Source organism: Gadus morhua, chromosome 2 (assembly GCF_902167405.1).
Source record: "Gadus morhua chromosome 2, gadMor3.0, whole genome shotgun sequence".
NCBI classification, from domain to species: domain Eukaryota; kingdom Metazoa; phylum Chordata; class Actinopteri; order Gadiformes; family Gadidae; genus Gadus; species Gadus morhua.
Window position 1 is genome coordinate 6,740,260 of NC_044049.1, and position 16,034 is coordinate 6,756,293.

Consider the following 16,034-nt stretch of genomic DNA (forward strand, 5'->3'; position numbering starts at 1 on the left):
GGCTCTTTTATGTTCCGGTGAAAAAAACGCCGTTTGTTTTCCCCGAATCAAATTCACAGATTTGTATTTATAAATTCTATATTGAATAATTTTGTTCTGGGGGGGCTTCTCACTAGCGTAAAAAAGTTTTCAATCTTGTAAAATGTATTTATTACACTTTTTAAATAAAATAATCCGGAAGTAAATATACCAACACCGGATGTTTCCATTCTCTTGTTTTTTTCATCTAGTTGTTTGACTTTTAGTAACAACGGATCGGTGTAAGTCGATGAGAGTATATAGAGAGCCCATTCTGCTGTGATATGTAGATCTATTTATCAGAAGTACAACGCTGTTTGCAATAGCGGTTTATTTTGCAGATTTGGTTCCGTGTTGAATCAGCTGACTAAACTCACATGACACCGTGTACGGTCATAATGCTGGGACCACAACATATACTGGGATAATCTTATTTAAGCATTTGGAAAAACCTCGTCCTGTACTTTAGTAAGTAGCATATAGCACATGACTTTGCTATAAGGGCAATGTCGCTAAACGGGCAGTAACTTAACACACACCAGATCAGTTTACTTGAACATCCTGATTTTACGCCGGTGAGTACTCCACGTCTGAACTATTAACTCTCTGATCTTTATTTAAGAGCGATATCTTATGTTTAAACGTCAAACCTCTGTAAACTGTGGGCACACCCTCACGCTTTAATTGTGTGTTTGTATGCTATTTTCTTCGCAGACGAGGTGTGAAGCTTGTACATCTCTCCTGTATTCAATCAATCGAAGAATTTTGAACTGTGCATCATGACTCCGGAGGGGAAAGCGCTGTCAAACATAGTGATCCTGGGCTTCGGCTTCATGCTCATGTTCACTGCCTTCCAAACATGTGGAAACATAGAGGTAGCCAACAGAACTGAACAATTACACTGTTGTAACCGTGACCTAAGACTTTGAGAATGAGTGGATTTTACATGTTGGGGTGATATTGTGTCAGGTGATTTTCCATTTCCATTTCAGCAAACTGTTATCAAGAGTTTGAACAACTTCACCGCGAGTGGATATACAAGGTAATACATTCGATAATATACATTATATATTTTATGCATCTTTCCGTTGAATCACATTTACCCAAAAACCGAACAATGACTATTCATTCTATGAACCAGAATTGTGATTAAAGTATTCCTCTGTTGCACTTGGACTACAGTGGGTCTGCATAGCAGATATCTGCCTTACTGTTACCAGAGTTTGAACCAAGAATGGTGTAGCACTTTTTCTTCTGCTACATTAGTAGAACAACCCCCCAGACTTCCTCCATACTTTTAAATATAGGCCAATACAAGTTGTGATGGCAGAAGCTTCATTAGTATTCATCATTTGGGGCTTGGGAAAAGGGGGGTGACTAATGGGGATTGAGGGCTATACAAATACAATTTAATTTAATTCTCAAAATGTCCTTTTTTTTACTGACATTTTTTTTTTGACCCTATCGACTTTTACTGTGTTTCGATGACTTTAAACGTGATTCTTGTAATGTAAAACCCTTGGTAAATGAAGGGTGCTAGGTTGCTCTGGTCTCTTTCCCCAGCATGTCCATCATCTACGGTGTCTTCTCGGCCTCCAACCTGGTGGCTCCCTCGGTGGTGGCCGTGGTCGGCCCTCAGCTCTCCATGTTCTTCAGCGGGCTGTTGTACAGGTATACAGAGCGTGCTCACCACGCTGCTTTGAAGATTAAAAAAAGATCACACACACACACACACACACACACACACACACACACACACACACACACACACACACACACACACACACACACACACACACACACATTTGCTACTGTGACTTGAAAATTGTCCATGTCCAACAGGACGGGTGAGCTATAGATTAGAAAGTTCACATGACAGGTTATTTACAAGTTAAACAAGCACAGCTCACAAAAATGACCCACAATCACAAAAAAACAAAAACCTGAAAACCACCCCTTGCAACGAAACAATCCAACGAGGAAAGTCGTGTTTGATATTGTTGGACTGTAAAACAGTAGTCGGACTCACCAGGTTAACAGGGTTAAGGTGTATTATCAGTTCAGTGGTTGTTGATGCTCTCCCCATGTGGTCCCCAGTGCGTACATCGCCATGTTCATCCAGCCCCGAGTCTGGAGCTTCTACACAGCCTCTGTGTTGGTCGGCTTCGGAGCTGCAGGTAACCGCATTAGAACCTCCAGAACCAGCCCAAAAGGCTCCCAGAATTCATCCTGGTGGGCTGTGTTGGTTTTAGGCCCCAGTGTTAATCTGGATTTGGTTTTGTGGGGCTGTTCATTTAGATTGGCTGTGTTTGGGTTTGTGCGTCCCTAGTGCTGTGGACCGCCCAGGGGAACGTTTTGGCTATAAACTCCACTGACACCACGATCGGGCGCAACAGCGGAATATTCTGGGCTCTGCTGCAGTTCAGGTCAGTGCTTGATTCTTAGCTTCCTGACATGCATCTTTTATTAGTCCTCCGTATGGAAAAGGAAGTAGTCATCCCGAAACAGGAAGTTGACAGAATTTATTCTCTTTCTCCAGCTTGTTTTTTGGGAACCTGTACATCTACTTGGCCTGGCAAGGACACGATCACATTTCAGGTACCCTTGAATGAAGGACTCTTCATTAATTTGAGTTTTCTCACCTGTTATGTATGTGGTGGTAGGATGTCTGGCCATCAGCCCCACAGTAGGGAGGCCCGGGTCAATGATTATAATGGATGCCATTTAGGACACTTCTATGCAAAGGTTCTTGCAGTGCTGTGCACACATAAATACCATTATATACATGTTCCATTGTATAGATACACCAATGCTATGGATTTAGTTTGTATGGATATAATGGATATGTACCTGTATGTATGTATGTATTGTATGTTGGTCCCTGGCTCATGGTTCACTGTCTGGTCTCTCAGAGAAGGACCGGCAGACGGTCTTCATCTCCCTCACCGTCATCAGTCTGATCGGCTGCTTCCTCTTCTTCCTCATCCGCAAGCCGGACCCATCTGAGCCCACTCCCTCGGAGACCTCCGAAGCCCCCCTTCATACTGAGTCCACCGACAGCGCGTCCGTCTCCGGGTGAGTGACCGCAGCCTATATGATCTTTATGACATAGTGATGATTACAATTCAGCCTGTTAAAGGTGAAAGGTTGCGTTCCCTGACCCTGTTTTGTTTTCCTCCTCAGTCCTCCTAGGAGATCTCTCTGCACTCAGGCTCTGGACGCCTTTGGTAAGTCTCCTACCTCCTACCTCCTGCTCGTCTCCTCTCACCTACTCCTCGTCTCCTCAGTGCCCCACTCTGACCTCTGACCCCACTCTGCGGTTATTAACGTTTGCGTTGTCTCATTCCAGTGAAGGCCTGTAAGCTGTCCGTTACCAAGGAGATGATGCTACTATGTTTGCCCATCATGTACACAGGTGAGTAGAGTACCTGATAGTTTACCTGGTGAGAGAGACTTTACCTGGTGAACCTGACTTGACCCGGCATTGAAGCAGACTTTCCCTGGCGAAATAAACTTGCCTATTGAAACAGCCTTTGGAGATTGAAAGTTTAGAAGGGGTGGGAAACGGTGATGTAATGGTTTGGGTTCTCCGCCCCTCAGGTCTGGAGCTGACATTCTATAGCGGCGTGTACGGAACCTGCATTGGCGCCATGACGCGCTTCGGACACAACGCTAAAGGCCTGATCGGAATCTCAGGCATTCTCATCGGAGTTGGAGAGATCCTGGGTAGGTAGGACCGGTCCTGGTAGGAAGAAGAGATCCTGGTTAGTAGGAGAGACACTGGTGGGTAGGGGAGGTCCTGGTAGGTAGCGGAGATCCTGGTAGGTAGGAGAGACACTGGTAGGTAGGGGAGATCCTTGCTGGTAGTGGAGACACTCATAGGTAGGGGAGAGCCTCGGATGTAGGAGAGATCCTGGTATTTAGGAGAGACACTGGAAGGCAGGGGAGATACTGGTAGGTAGTGGAGATACTGGTAGGTAGGGGAGACACTGGTAGGTAGGGGAGACATTGGGATTTGGGAGGGATCCTTGAATGTAAGAGAGACACTGGGAGGTAGGAGAGATCCTGTACGGTAGGAGAGTTCCTTGTAGGTAGGAGAGACCACTGGGTTGTTAGGGTTAAGGTTAGGCTGGAGGTGAGAGGGGTAAGGTACGTAAGCATTGAGTGTGGCGGGTCGATATATGATAGATGGAGTAGGATTAGAATGGGAAATCATGACAGATGAATCTCAACAAGTTGGAAATGCAGATAATCAAGCCAACTATTGCCGGCGAAGAAACAGAAAATGATATATAGTACCAATATAGTAGAGTACCAATATAGTAGACAACAACAACAATATTTAATGTCTGTATTTCTGACTGTACTTCTGCATTGTCTCCCCTGTTGACCCTGCGTGGTCACGGTGCGTCCAGGAGGGGGCGTGTTTGGCATTCTGAACAATAACCGCCTGGGCAGGAACCCGGTGGTGCTGCTGGGGCTGCTGATACACTACCTGGCCTTCTACCTCATCTTCCTCAACATAGCCCCAGACGCCCCTCAGGCCCCGGAGGAGGGCACCGACCTGCAGGCCTACATGACCCCCAAGTAGGTGGTCCTCTTAAGTCCGATATCACCCCAGGTAGGTCCCCTCAGAGTCCTACTGAGACCTCTAGTGTCCTACATCACCTGAGGGAGGTTGTCTTCTAGAGTCGTACATAGACCACTCGTGTCCTACATCATCTGAGGTAGCTAGTTTTCTAGAGTCCTACAAAGACTTCTAGTGTCCTACATCAGACCCAGGTAGCTAGTCTTCTAGAGTCCGATAGAGACCACTAGTGTCCTACATCAGACCCAGGTAGCTAGTCTTCTAGAGTCCGATAGAGACCACTAGTGTCCTACATCAGACCCAGGTAGCTAGTCTTCTAGAGTCCGATAGAGACCACTAATGTCCTACATCAGACCCAGGTAGCTAGTCTTCTAGAGTCCGATAGAGACCACTAGTGTCCTATATCCCCCCAGGTACCAGGGCATTAGAGACCTAAACAGACCACATCACACCCAGTTACTAGACCAGTAAAGACCTACACAGACCTGTAGGCCTACGTCAACCCAGCTAGAAGACTGACGGCTGTCCCAAACTGTGCAACATAAATAAATAACAGTAAATCAAGTACACCGATACAAGAAGTACAGATTAGCTCTAGATTTAAAACGAAATCTGAAGTGATGCGTTTGGGTATGGTGACAGAGTGAAAGTGATGAGAGGGGTGAATATTTAGTGTGTGTGTGTGTGTGTGTGTGTGTGTGTGTGTGTGTGTGTGTGTGTGTGTGTGTGTGTGTGTGTGTGTGTGTGTGTGTGTGTGTGTGTGTGTGTGTGTGTGTGTCTGTCAGTGTGGGCGTGGCCCTGTTCTGCAGCTTCCTACTAGGTTTAGGAGACAGCTGCTTCAACACTCAGCTCCTCAGCATCATAGGCTTCCTGTACAAGGAGGACAGCGCCCCCGCCTTCGCAGTCTTCAAGTTCATACAGGTACACTCACTCACTCACTCACTCACTCACTCACTCACTCACTCACTCACTCACTCACTCACTCACTCACTCACTCACTCACTCACTCACTCACTCACCCACTCCCTCACTGAGAGATGCTGCTTTCCTAGTATAACTGGTACTACTGGTTAGTAATAGTAAAGCTGTGTCTCCCTCTCTCTTCAGTCCGTCATGGCAGTGATAGCCTTCCACTAAAGCATCACTCTATCTAGTCATGGTTAGTAATATTAGTAGTAGTAGTAAATAAGTAATGGATAGTAATAATAATATGAATGAGTAATGCATAGTAATAGTGGTTAGTAATTGTCCGCAATGTTAATAAAGTTAGTAATCGTATTAATAGTTTGTAATGGTAAGACACTGTTAGGAATGGTTAGTAATAATAAAGTTTAGTTAGTAATGTTAAGTAGTGGATAGTAATGGTAAGTCGTGGTTAGTAATAATAGTTGGTTATGGTTAGTAATAGTAATAGTGAGTGATGGTAAGTCATGGTTAGTAATTGTAATAATAGTTGGTAATGGTTAGAAATAGCAATAATAGTGAATGTTGGTAAGTCGTGGTTAGTAATGGCTGGTAATGGTTATTAATACTAATAATAGTGACTGATGGTTTGTTGTGGTTAATAATAGTTGGTAATAGTAATAATAGTGACTGATGGTAAGTCATGGTTAGTAATAGTAATACAAGTTGGTAATGGTTAGTAATAGTGAGTGATGGTAAGTCATGGTTAATAATAGTAATAATAGAAGTGGTTAAAAATAGTAATCCCAGTCGTGTGTGTCCCTCCCCAGTCCATCATGGCAGCCATCGCCTTCTCCTACAGCAACGTGCTGCAGCTCCCCTGGCAGCTGCTGCTCCTGGTTGTCACCGGCTTCATGGGGACCCTCTCCTTCTTCCTGGCCGAGTGGTTGGTGGTGGCCAAGCGCCGCGACTCGGACTACGACAGCATCTGACTCATGCCAGGAGGAGCAGGAGGAGGAGGAGGAGGAGGAGGAGGAGGAGGAGCAGGAAGTAGGGGACGCCACCACTGTGGCGGGAACGTCCGCTACTCTGTGCTCCTTGCCACGTCGTCCGGGGAAGACACCGACTCCCTCTCTGACCCTCCCTCCCCCTCTCCCACTCCTCCCCTCCACGTCTCACCTTCCCAGCATGCCTTTGGTGGAACTGGAGGTTTAACGAACTGACATGTTGGAACCGGAAGGTGTTTCTTGTTGACAGAACTGGTTCAGTCTATGGTAAAACCTTCATTACCCTCCTCTTCACTACTTCTTTCTTTATGGTCACGCATAATAAGACGGTCAGCCATGGTTTCTGCTGAACAACATTATGCACTATAAACACACAGCGAGTGAACGCTTTTAGCCCAGAGTGCTTTTGCACTCTCATCAGTCACTTAGGTTGGGTATTCTGGGGTCGGCGGCGGCAGCCATCTTGAATGCTGACATCGCACATCTTCACATGACCCATGACATGAGGTGTCGGGGAGCGTGTTTTCTTACTGCGGAAGAAATGGGGAGAAAACCGCTGGGTTGGTAAAGGGAAACTGAAAAAGTTGCTATAAAAGGAGACATTTCATGGTTTGTTTACTGATAAAGTCCTGCTCTGAGCTGTGGGATTTGCTGATTCATCAAGACATTCAAAATGTCTGCCTATTACTTCGGAAGAAGCCTTAACTTCACTGCAGGAAGGCTACGGGTTTATATATGAGACGGCACAACGTTGTGTTAGGTAACGGGTCATTTCAACCTCATCCAAGATATTCCCTTCAATTTATTATGTCACTTTAATTTCATTGTATTCATGTTTATTCACATTTTATTGGCCAATAAACAGCCATGCATAGGATAGGTGGGAATTTTTCCCTAAACACAAATTGAAACGCAATATTTCTTTACCAGAATGCATTGTGCCATGAGGAGTTGCTGTTTTTTTTTTCACTTGTCTGTTTGCTGTTCATTTGGACAACAGATATTATGGAATGGCATTAGGCCTTAGTGTTTGTTTGTAAGTGACTTGGATGTCAAGGGAAATGAACCTTCATGTATCTGAATGATATTTTTTACTTGAATCTAGTAATTAAAGAAACTATGATTTTCTGACTTGCTGGTTTTTTATAATCAATAAAATGTTATTTGGATTATTTTTATGGATGTTATTTCTTAAATGTCAACTTATTTCTTTAAACCTTGACATGAAGTAGGCATATGTAAAAGTAAGAATCTAAAATTAGTTCATGATTAAAAACTCACGGCTTAACATTGTTCTGGAAAAAAAATCGATCTGTTTCTTCCCTGATGCCAACTGATGAAGAGGGGAATGAAATGGTAGCATTTGGTGTAGAACCCTTGCTTCTCGTTGCTATAACGACCGCGGACGCTGCAGAGTCAACACGTGGGATGCGACTGAGAGCGAAGAGCAAAGGGACTAGAGAGCGGGAGACGGACAGGGTTTGCTTGGGTTTGACCAGCCGGGTTCCACGGTCGCCTTGGACGACGATATGAAGACCCTGAACTGTCAATGCAGCGGAAACAACGGTGACTGTCCACTGAACAGTCACCGTTGTTACATTGCATGGTCTTGCTGTGCGGGCAATACAATGTAAAGTTGTGTTGTTTGTTTTCGGGCTGGTTTGCATCTCGGAAGGCTGGCGTCCGAGGATTCAGGAACACATCATAACCTAAGAAGTTACTCGGCAGCCAGCCAGCAATGGAAATGAATGATGTCCACGCCGTAGAATGGATGTTTGGAATTATGCGAGGCTGCATACCCCGGAAGTACGCGGGAAAAAGCGTACAACGGAGTCCAATGGTCCAAAGTGTCGCAAAGAATTCTGTTATATCTATCACTCTGGTGTAAGTCAGAGTATATAGAGAGCCAATTCTGCTGTGATATGTAGATCTATTTAACAGAAGTAGGCCTACAACGCTGTTTGCAATAGTGGTTTATTTTGCGGATTTGGTTCCGTTTTGAATCAGCTGACTAAACTCACATGTATACATGACACCGTGTACAGTCATAATGCTGGGACCACAACAAAAACTGGGATAATCTTATTTAAGCATTTGGAAAAACCTCGTCCTGTTCTTTAGTAAGTACCATATAACACATGACGTTGCTATAATGGCAATGGCATTAAACGGGCAGTAACTTTACACACACCAGACCAGTGTTTACTTGAACGTCCTGATTTTACGCCGGTGAGTACTCCACGTCTGAACTATTAGCTCTCTCATCTTCATTTAAGAGAGATATCTTATGTTTTAACGTCGAAACTCTAAACTGTGGGTACACCCTCACGCTTTAATTGTTTGCTTGTGTGCTCATTTCTTTGCAGACGAGGTGTGAAGCTTGTAGCCTACATCTCCTGTATTCAATCAATCGAGGAATTTTGAATTGTGCATCATGACACCGGAGGGGAAAGCTCTGTCAAACATAGTGATCCTGGGCTTCGGCTTTATGCTCATGTTCACTGCCTTCCAAACATGTGGAAACATAGAGGTAGCCCACAGAACTGTTCACAGCAAAACTACAACAAATATAAAGTGATGAAAAATTACACTGTTGTGACCGTGACGCAAGACTTTGAGTATGAGTGGATTGTACATGTTGGGGTGATATTGTGTCAGGTGATTTTCCATTTCCTTTTCAGCAAACTGTTATCAAGAGTTTGAACAACTTCACCGCGAGTGGATATACAAGGTTATACATTGATAATATACATTATATATTTTATGCATCTTTTCCGTTAAATCACATTTACCCGAAAACCGAACAATGACTATTCATTCTATGAACCAGAATGGTGATTAAAGTACTCCTCTGTTGCACTTGGACTACAGTGGGTCTGCATTGCAGATATCTACCTTACTGTTCCCAGGGTTTGAACCAAGAATGGTGTAGCACTTTTTAGTTTTATCCTCCACTACATTAGTAGAACAACCCCCAAGGCTTCCTCAATACTTTAAATATAGGCCTAGGCCAATACAAGTTGTGATGGCAGAAGCTTCATTAGCTTGATCATTGGGGGCTTAGGTAAAGGGGGGTGTCATAAATATTTGGCCTGTTAAGCCCTTTGAGACTGTTAATGGCTATAAAAATACAATTTAATTGAATTGAATTATCAAAGAGTACTTTTTTTATGACCCTATTGACTTCTACTGGGTTTCGATGATTTTAAACGTGATTCTTCAAACGTAAAACCCTTGGTAAATGAAGGGTGCTATGTTGCTCTGGTCTCTTTCCCCAGCATGTCCATCATCTACGGTGTCTTCTCGGCCTCCAACCTGGTGGCTCCGTCGGTGGTGGCCGTGGTCGGCCCTCAGCTCTCCATGTTCTTCAGCGGGCTGCTGTACAGGTACACAGAGCGTGCTCACCACGCTATTTTGAAGATTAAAAAAAATTGCCATTTAAAGAGGTTGTAATGTTACTACAATAATAATAAACACTTGCATGCATACACACACACACTCACACACTCACTCACTCACTCACTCACTCACTCACTCACTCACTCACTCACTCACTCACTCACTCACTCACTCACTCACTCACTCACTCAATCACTCACTCACTCACTCACTCACTCACTCACTCACTCACTCACTCACTCACTCACTCACTCACTCACACTGCAGATTTCAATGAGGAAAGTCGTGTTTGATATTGTTGGACTGTAAAACAGTAGTATCGGACTCACCACGTAAGTGTATTATCAGTTCAGTGGTTGTTGATGTTCTCCCCATGTGGTCCCCAGTGCGTACATCGCCATGTTCATCCAGCCCCGAGTCTGGAGCTTCTACACAGCCTCGGTGTTGGTCGGCTTCGGAGCCGCAGGTAACCGCAGTAGAACCTCCAGAACCAGCCCCACCGGCTCCCAGAATTCATCCTGGTGGGCTGTGTTGGTTTTAGGCCCTAGTGTTGTTAATCTGGATTTGGTTTGTTAATTTTTGTGGGGCTGTTCATTTAGATTGGCTGTGTTTGGGTTTGTGCGTCCCTAGTGCTGTGGACCGCCGAGGGGAACGTGCTGGCAATAAACTCCACTGACACCACGATCGGGCGCAACAGCGGACTTTTCTGGGCTCTGCAGCAGTTCAGGCGAGTGCTTGATTCGTAGCTTCCTGGCATGCATCCTTTATTAGTCCGTATGGAACAGGAAGTAGTCCTCCCGAAACAGAAAGTTGACCTGCATTTCTCCTCTTTTTCCAGCTTGCTTTTTGGGAACCTTTACATCTACTTGGCCTGGCAAGGACACGATCACATTTCAGGTACCCTTGAATGCTAAATTCGTCATTCTCACCTATTACGGGGGCCGGTAGAGTGTGTGGTGGTAGGATGTCTGACTCTCCCCCCACAGTAGGGAGGCCCTAACCACTTACCTCCTCTGAATAAGATCTGAACTCACTAGAACCAAACTGACTTCTAAATTAATGACAAATAGGGATAGTTTGAGGGCTTCGTTCCATGTGAATCTATAACTTCACCTTGATTCACAGTTGTAAGATGGATAGATGCATAAATTAAAAGTAGAATTTCTTGATTATATTCCCAAGATGAGTTTAATCCATAAAAACGGGTAGACAAGCATTTGATTGGCGCAATTTAGTTGCGTAAGATTTGTATTTTTGGCAACTTCATGCTCAGATAAACATTAAAATGTATTTTATTTACCATAGATTCTAATCTTCCTCGATGAAGATGTTTTCTAGGAACTGTAACACTATCAAAAGTGGGATGCATTCACATCACCTGTAACATGTATAGATGAGACTTGGCACTTTACAGACGGCTGTGTACCAGCCCAGGTATAAACCCCGGGTCAATGATTATAATGGATGCCATTTAGGACACTTCTATACAAAGGTTCTTGTAGTATTGTGCACACATAAATACCATTATATACATGTTCCCATTGTATAGATACACCCATGCTTTGGATGTAGTGTGTATGGATATAATAGATATGTACTTGTATGTATGTATGTATGTATGCATGTATGTATGCATGTATGTATGTATGTATGTATGTATGTATGTATGTATGTATGTATGTATGTATGTATGTATGTATGTATGTATGTATGTATGTATGTATGTAATGTATGTATTTACTGTATGTTGGTCCCTGGCTCATGGTTCACCGTCTGGTCTCTCAGAGAAGGACCGGCAGACGGTCTTCATCTCCCTCACCGTCATCAGTCTGATCGGCTGCTTCCTCTTCTTCCTCATCCGCAAGTCGGACCCGTCTGAGCCCACTCCCTCGGAGACCTCCGAAGCCCCCCTTCATACCGAGTCCACCGACGACAGCGTGTCCGTCTCCGGGTGAGTGACCGCAGCCTATATGACAGTTATTATTATTGAGTTAAAGATCTTTATGACATAGTGATGATTACAATTCAGCCTGTTAAAGGTGAAAGGTTGCGTTCCCTGACCCTGTTTTGTTTTCCTCCTCAGTCCTCCTAGGAGATCCCTCTGCACTCAGGCTCTGGACGCCTTTGGTAAGTCTCCTACCTCCTACCTCCTGCTCGTCTCCTCTCACCTACTCCTCAGTGTCGCACTCTGACCTCTGACCCCACGCTGCGGTTATTAACGTTTGTGTTGTCTCGTTCCAGTGAAGGCCTGTAAGCTGTCCGTTAGCAAGGAGATGATGCTACTAAGTCTGCCCATCATGTACACAGGTGAGTAGTGTACCTGAAAGTTTACCTCGTGAGACCGAATTTATCTGGTGAGGCCGACTTTATCTGGTGAGACCGACTTTATCTGGTGAGACCGACTTTATCTGGTGAGACCGACTTTATCTGGTGAAACTGATTTGACCTGGTGAAGCTGACTTGACCTGGTGAAACTGACTTGACCTGGGGAAGCTGATTTGACCTGGTGAAGCTGACTTGACCTGGTGAAACTGACTTGACCTGGTGAAACTGACTTGACCTGGTGAAACTGACTTGACCTGGTGAAACTGACTTGACCTGGTGAAACTGACTTGCGCTATTGAAACCGCCTTTGGAGATTGGACATCTAGAATGGGTGAAGAAGAAAGTGAGATAGAGACTTTAACATCAGGTGGGAAACGGTGATGTAATGGTTTGGGTTCTCCGCCCCTCAGGTCTGGAGCTGACATTCTATAGCGGCGTGTACGGAACCTGCATTGGCGCCATGACGCGCTTCGGACACAACGCTAAAGGCCTGATCGGAATGTCAGGCCTCCTCATCGGAGTTGGAGAGATCCTGGGTAGGTAGGACCGGTCCTGGTAGGAAGAAGAGATCCTGGTTAGTAGGAGAGACACTGGTGGGTAGGGGAGATCCTGGTAGGTAGCGGAGATCCTGGTAGGTAGGAGAGACACTGGTAGGTAGGGGAGATCCTTGTAGGTAGTGGAGACACTCATAGGTAGGGGAGAGCCTCGGATGTAGGAGAGATCCTGGTATTTAGGAGAGACACTGGAAGGCAGGGGAGATACTGGTAGGTAGGGGAGATCCTGGTAGGTGGGAGAGATCCTGGTCGGTAGGAGAGATCATTGTAGGTAGGAGAGACCACTGGGTTGTTAGGGTTAAGGTTAGGCTGGAGGTGAGAGGGGTAAGGTATGTAAGCATTGAGGGTGGTTGGGTCGATGAAGTTACAGGTCGTTGTATGATAGATGTTGAGGTGGAGTGGCTCAGTGATAGAAGTGTTGAATCCATGATATGGGATCGTCAGTGAAGGATAGAAGTGTTTACCTATTTATGGAGGGATGAAAGAAGGAAGCTTCATCCTACCCCCTCATAACGGATGGAGCTATGGTATGAAACACCAAGACAGATCATGACAGATGAATCTCAACAAGTTCAAAATGCAGGTAATTGAGCCAACTATTGCCGGAGAAGAAACGGAATATAGACGCGTGAAATAAACGCAAACAATAGAGTACCAATATAGTAGACAACAACAACAATATTTAATGTCTGTTTTTCTGACTGTACTTCTGCATTGTCTCCCCTGTTGACCCTGCGTGGTCACGGTGCGTCCAGGAGGGGGCGTGTTTGGCATTCTGAACAATAACCGCCTGGGCAGGAACCCGGTGGTGCTGCTGGGGCTGCTGATACACTACCTGGCCTTCTACCTCATCTTCCTCAACATAGCCCCAGACGCCCCTCAGGCCCCGGAGGAGGGCACCGACCTGCAGGCCTACATGACCCCCAAGTAGGTGGTCCTCTTAAGTCCGATATCACCCCAGGTAGGTCCCCTCAGAGTCCTCCAGAGACCTCTAGTGTCCTACATCACCTTAGGTTGGTAGTCTTTTAGAGTCCTACATAGACCACTAGTTTTCTACATCGACTCATTTAGGTAGTCTGCTAGAGTCCGATAGAGACCACTAGTGTCCTACATCAGACCCAGGTACCAGGACACTAGGGTCCTAAACAGACCACATTACACCCAGTCCTGTAGGCCTACATCAACCCAGGTGGAAGCCATTCCTTGCCATGTAATGCTTGACTGACAGCCGTCTCCAACTGTGCAACATAAGAAATAACAGTAATTCAAGTGTACCGATACAAGAAGTACAGATTAGCTGTAGATTTAGAATGAAATCTGATGTGATGCATTTGGGTATTGTGACAGTAGAGTGACAGTGATGAGAGTGGTGTTTGTGTGTGTGTGTGTGTGTGTGTGTGTGTGTGTGTGTGTGTGTGTGTGTGTGTGTGTGTGTGTGTGTGTGTGTGTGTGTGTGTCTGGTCAGTGTGGGTGTGGCCCTGTTCTGCAGCTTCCTACTAGGTTTAGGAGACAGCTGCTTCAACACCCAGCTGCTTAGCATGATAGCCTTCCTGTACAAGGAGGACAGCGCCCCAGCCTTCGCAGTCTTCTATTTCATACAGGTACACTCACTCACTCACTCACTCACTCACTCACTCACTCACTCACTCACTCACTCACTCACTCACTCACTGAGAGATGCTGCTCTCCTGGTATTACTGGCACTACTGGTTAGTAATAGTAAAGCTGTGTCTCCCTCTCTCAGTCCGTCATGGCAGCTATAGCCTTCCACTAAAGCATCACTCTAGTCTAGCTAGTCCTGGTTAGTAATTATTAGTAGTAGTAAATAGTTAGTAAGGGTAAGAAATGGATAGTTATAAGAATGTGAGTGAGTAATAATATCTAGTAAGTGTCCGTAATGTTAATACAATTAGTAATGGTTAGCAATCGTAACAATAATTTGTAATGGTAAATCATGGGTTAGTAATGGTTAGTAATAATAAAAATGAGTTAGTGATTCTAAGTAGTGGATGGTCATAGCAATGGTAAGTCGTGGTTAGTAATAGTAATAACAGTTGGTAATGGTTGGTAATAGTAATAATAGTGAGTGATGGTAAGTCATGGTTAGTAATCTTACTACTATAATAGCAGTCCTGGAGCACCAGTTACTCAAAGTTACTCATGTGCCGCGCATGTTCCAAGCAGCCTGCAGCGAACAAACACACACACACATCACGCGTGAACGTATACATACACTGCAAGCACGCACATACACACCGCATACACACAACGTGCACATGCACACACAAACACACACACACACCGCACACACGCGCACAATGCGCACAAACATACACGGAAACACACGCACGCACGCGCGCGCACATCGCACGTCAAGACAAAGGCAGCGACACATACACAGAAGCGCACAAACACACACATACACACACACCGCAGCGACACTCGCCCTTACAGCTCCGCCATCGACACGCGCGCAGGTAAGAACACGCACGCACGCACACACACACGCGCGCACACACCGCGGAGACACTCGCCCTTATGATTTTTCCTTTTTTTTGTGTGTATGCTATGTGTGACTGTATGCTACTGCTGCCTGTCTTGGCCAGGACACTGGAAGAGATGTTTAATCTCAATGATGATTATTATTTTCAACTAACATATAGTAGTTGCCTTGCATTTTAAATGCGGGGCACTTTTCAGCCCTGAATAACATTAAAAGCTATTTCATTATTGATTTGCATACATAGTGTACTACACTTTCCATTGAACAATTACCCCTGTTAATTACAACTAGCGGTTGAGCGTGCGCAACACTAATAATGGTGAGTGATGGTTAGTCATGGTTAGTAATAGTAATAATAGTTAGTAATGGTTAGTAATACCAATAATAGTGAGTGATGGTTAGTCGTGGTTAGTAATAGTAATAATAGTTTGTAATGGTTAGTAATAGTAATAATAGTGAGTGATGGTAAGTCATGGTTAATAATAGTAATAATAGAAGTGGTTAAAAATAGTAATCCCAGTCGTGTGTTTCCCTCCCAGTCCATCATGGCAGCCATCGCCTTCTCCTACAGCAACGTGCTGCAGCTCCCCTGGCAGCTGCTGCTCCTGGTTGTCACCGGCTTCATGGGGACGCTCTCCTTCTTCATGGCCGAGTGGGGGGTAGTGGCCAAGCGCCGCGACTCGGACTACGACAGCATCTGACTCATGCCAGGAGGAGGAGCAGCAGGAGGAGGAGGA

At 45.1% G+C, this 16,034-nt stretch overlaps 2 protein-coding genes across 4 annotated transcripts in view; both read left to right on the plus strand.

Moving 5' to 3' along the window:
- The first annotated feature begins 197 nt into the window (after positions 1-197).
- On the plus strand, positions 198-7,685 carry mfsd11 (major facilitator superfamily domain containing 11). 2 transcript variants are annotated; one of them, XM_030339619.1, is made up of 14 exons: positions 198-593; positions 733-893; positions 1,011-1,060; positions 1,582-1,689; positions 2,116-2,195; positions 2,348-2,444; positions 2,558-2,616; positions 2,931-3,093; positions 3,202-3,245; positions 3,368-3,433; positions 3,619-3,744; positions 4,434-4,605; positions 5,392-5,527; positions 5,714-6,318. In XM_030339619.1, the coding sequence occupies exons 2-14, from the start codon at positions 798-800 to the stop codon at positions 5,741-5,743; spliced, it is 1,227 nt and encodes a 408-aa protein (XP_030195479.1). In that variant the 5' UTR covers positions 198-593; positions 733-797; the 3' UTR covers positions 5,744-6,318. The 2 variants fall into 2 exon arrangements, with proteins under 2 accessions (XP_030195479.1, XP_030195470.1); XM_030339610.1 differs by lacking the exon at positions 5,714-6,318 and adding an exon at positions 6,340-7,685 and having other exon boundaries at positions 199-593.
- Positions 7,686-7,931: 246 nt separating this feature from the next.
- LOC115530801 (UNC93-like protein MFSD11) overlaps positions 7,932-16,034 on the plus strand; it is a 9,112-nt gene continuing 1,009 nt past the window's right edge. The window contains exons 1-14 of one of the 2 annotated variants that reach the window (XM_030339591.1): positions 7,932-8,745; positions 8,883-9,046; positions 9,198-9,247; positions 9,795-9,902; positions 10,302-10,381; positions 10,546-10,642; positions 10,754-10,812; positions 11,701-11,866; positions 11,999-12,042; positions 12,157-12,222; positions 12,651-12,776; positions 13,550-13,721; positions 14,260-14,395; positions 15,837-16,008. In XM_030339591.1, coding sequence (XP_030195451.1) covers positions 8,951-9,046; positions 9,198-9,247; positions 9,795-9,902; positions 10,302-10,381; positions 10,546-10,642; positions 10,754-10,812; positions 11,701-11,866; positions 11,999-12,042; positions 12,157-12,222; positions 12,651-12,776; positions 13,550-13,721; positions 14,260-14,395; positions 15,837-15,998 — 1,362 coding nt within the window. In that variant the 5' untranslated portion in view covers positions 7,932-8,745; positions 8,883-8,950 and the 3' untranslated portion in view covers positions 15,999-16,008. Of the gene's footprint in view, positions 8,746-8,882; positions 9,047-9,197; positions 9,248-9,794; positions 9,903-10,301; positions 10,382-10,545; positions 10,643-10,753; positions 10,813-11,700; positions 11,867-11,998; positions 12,043-12,156; positions 12,223-12,650; positions 12,777-13,549; positions 13,722-14,259; positions 14,396-15,836 lie in introns of both variants that reach the window. The other variant, XM_030339598.1, reaches the window with a different exon arrangement.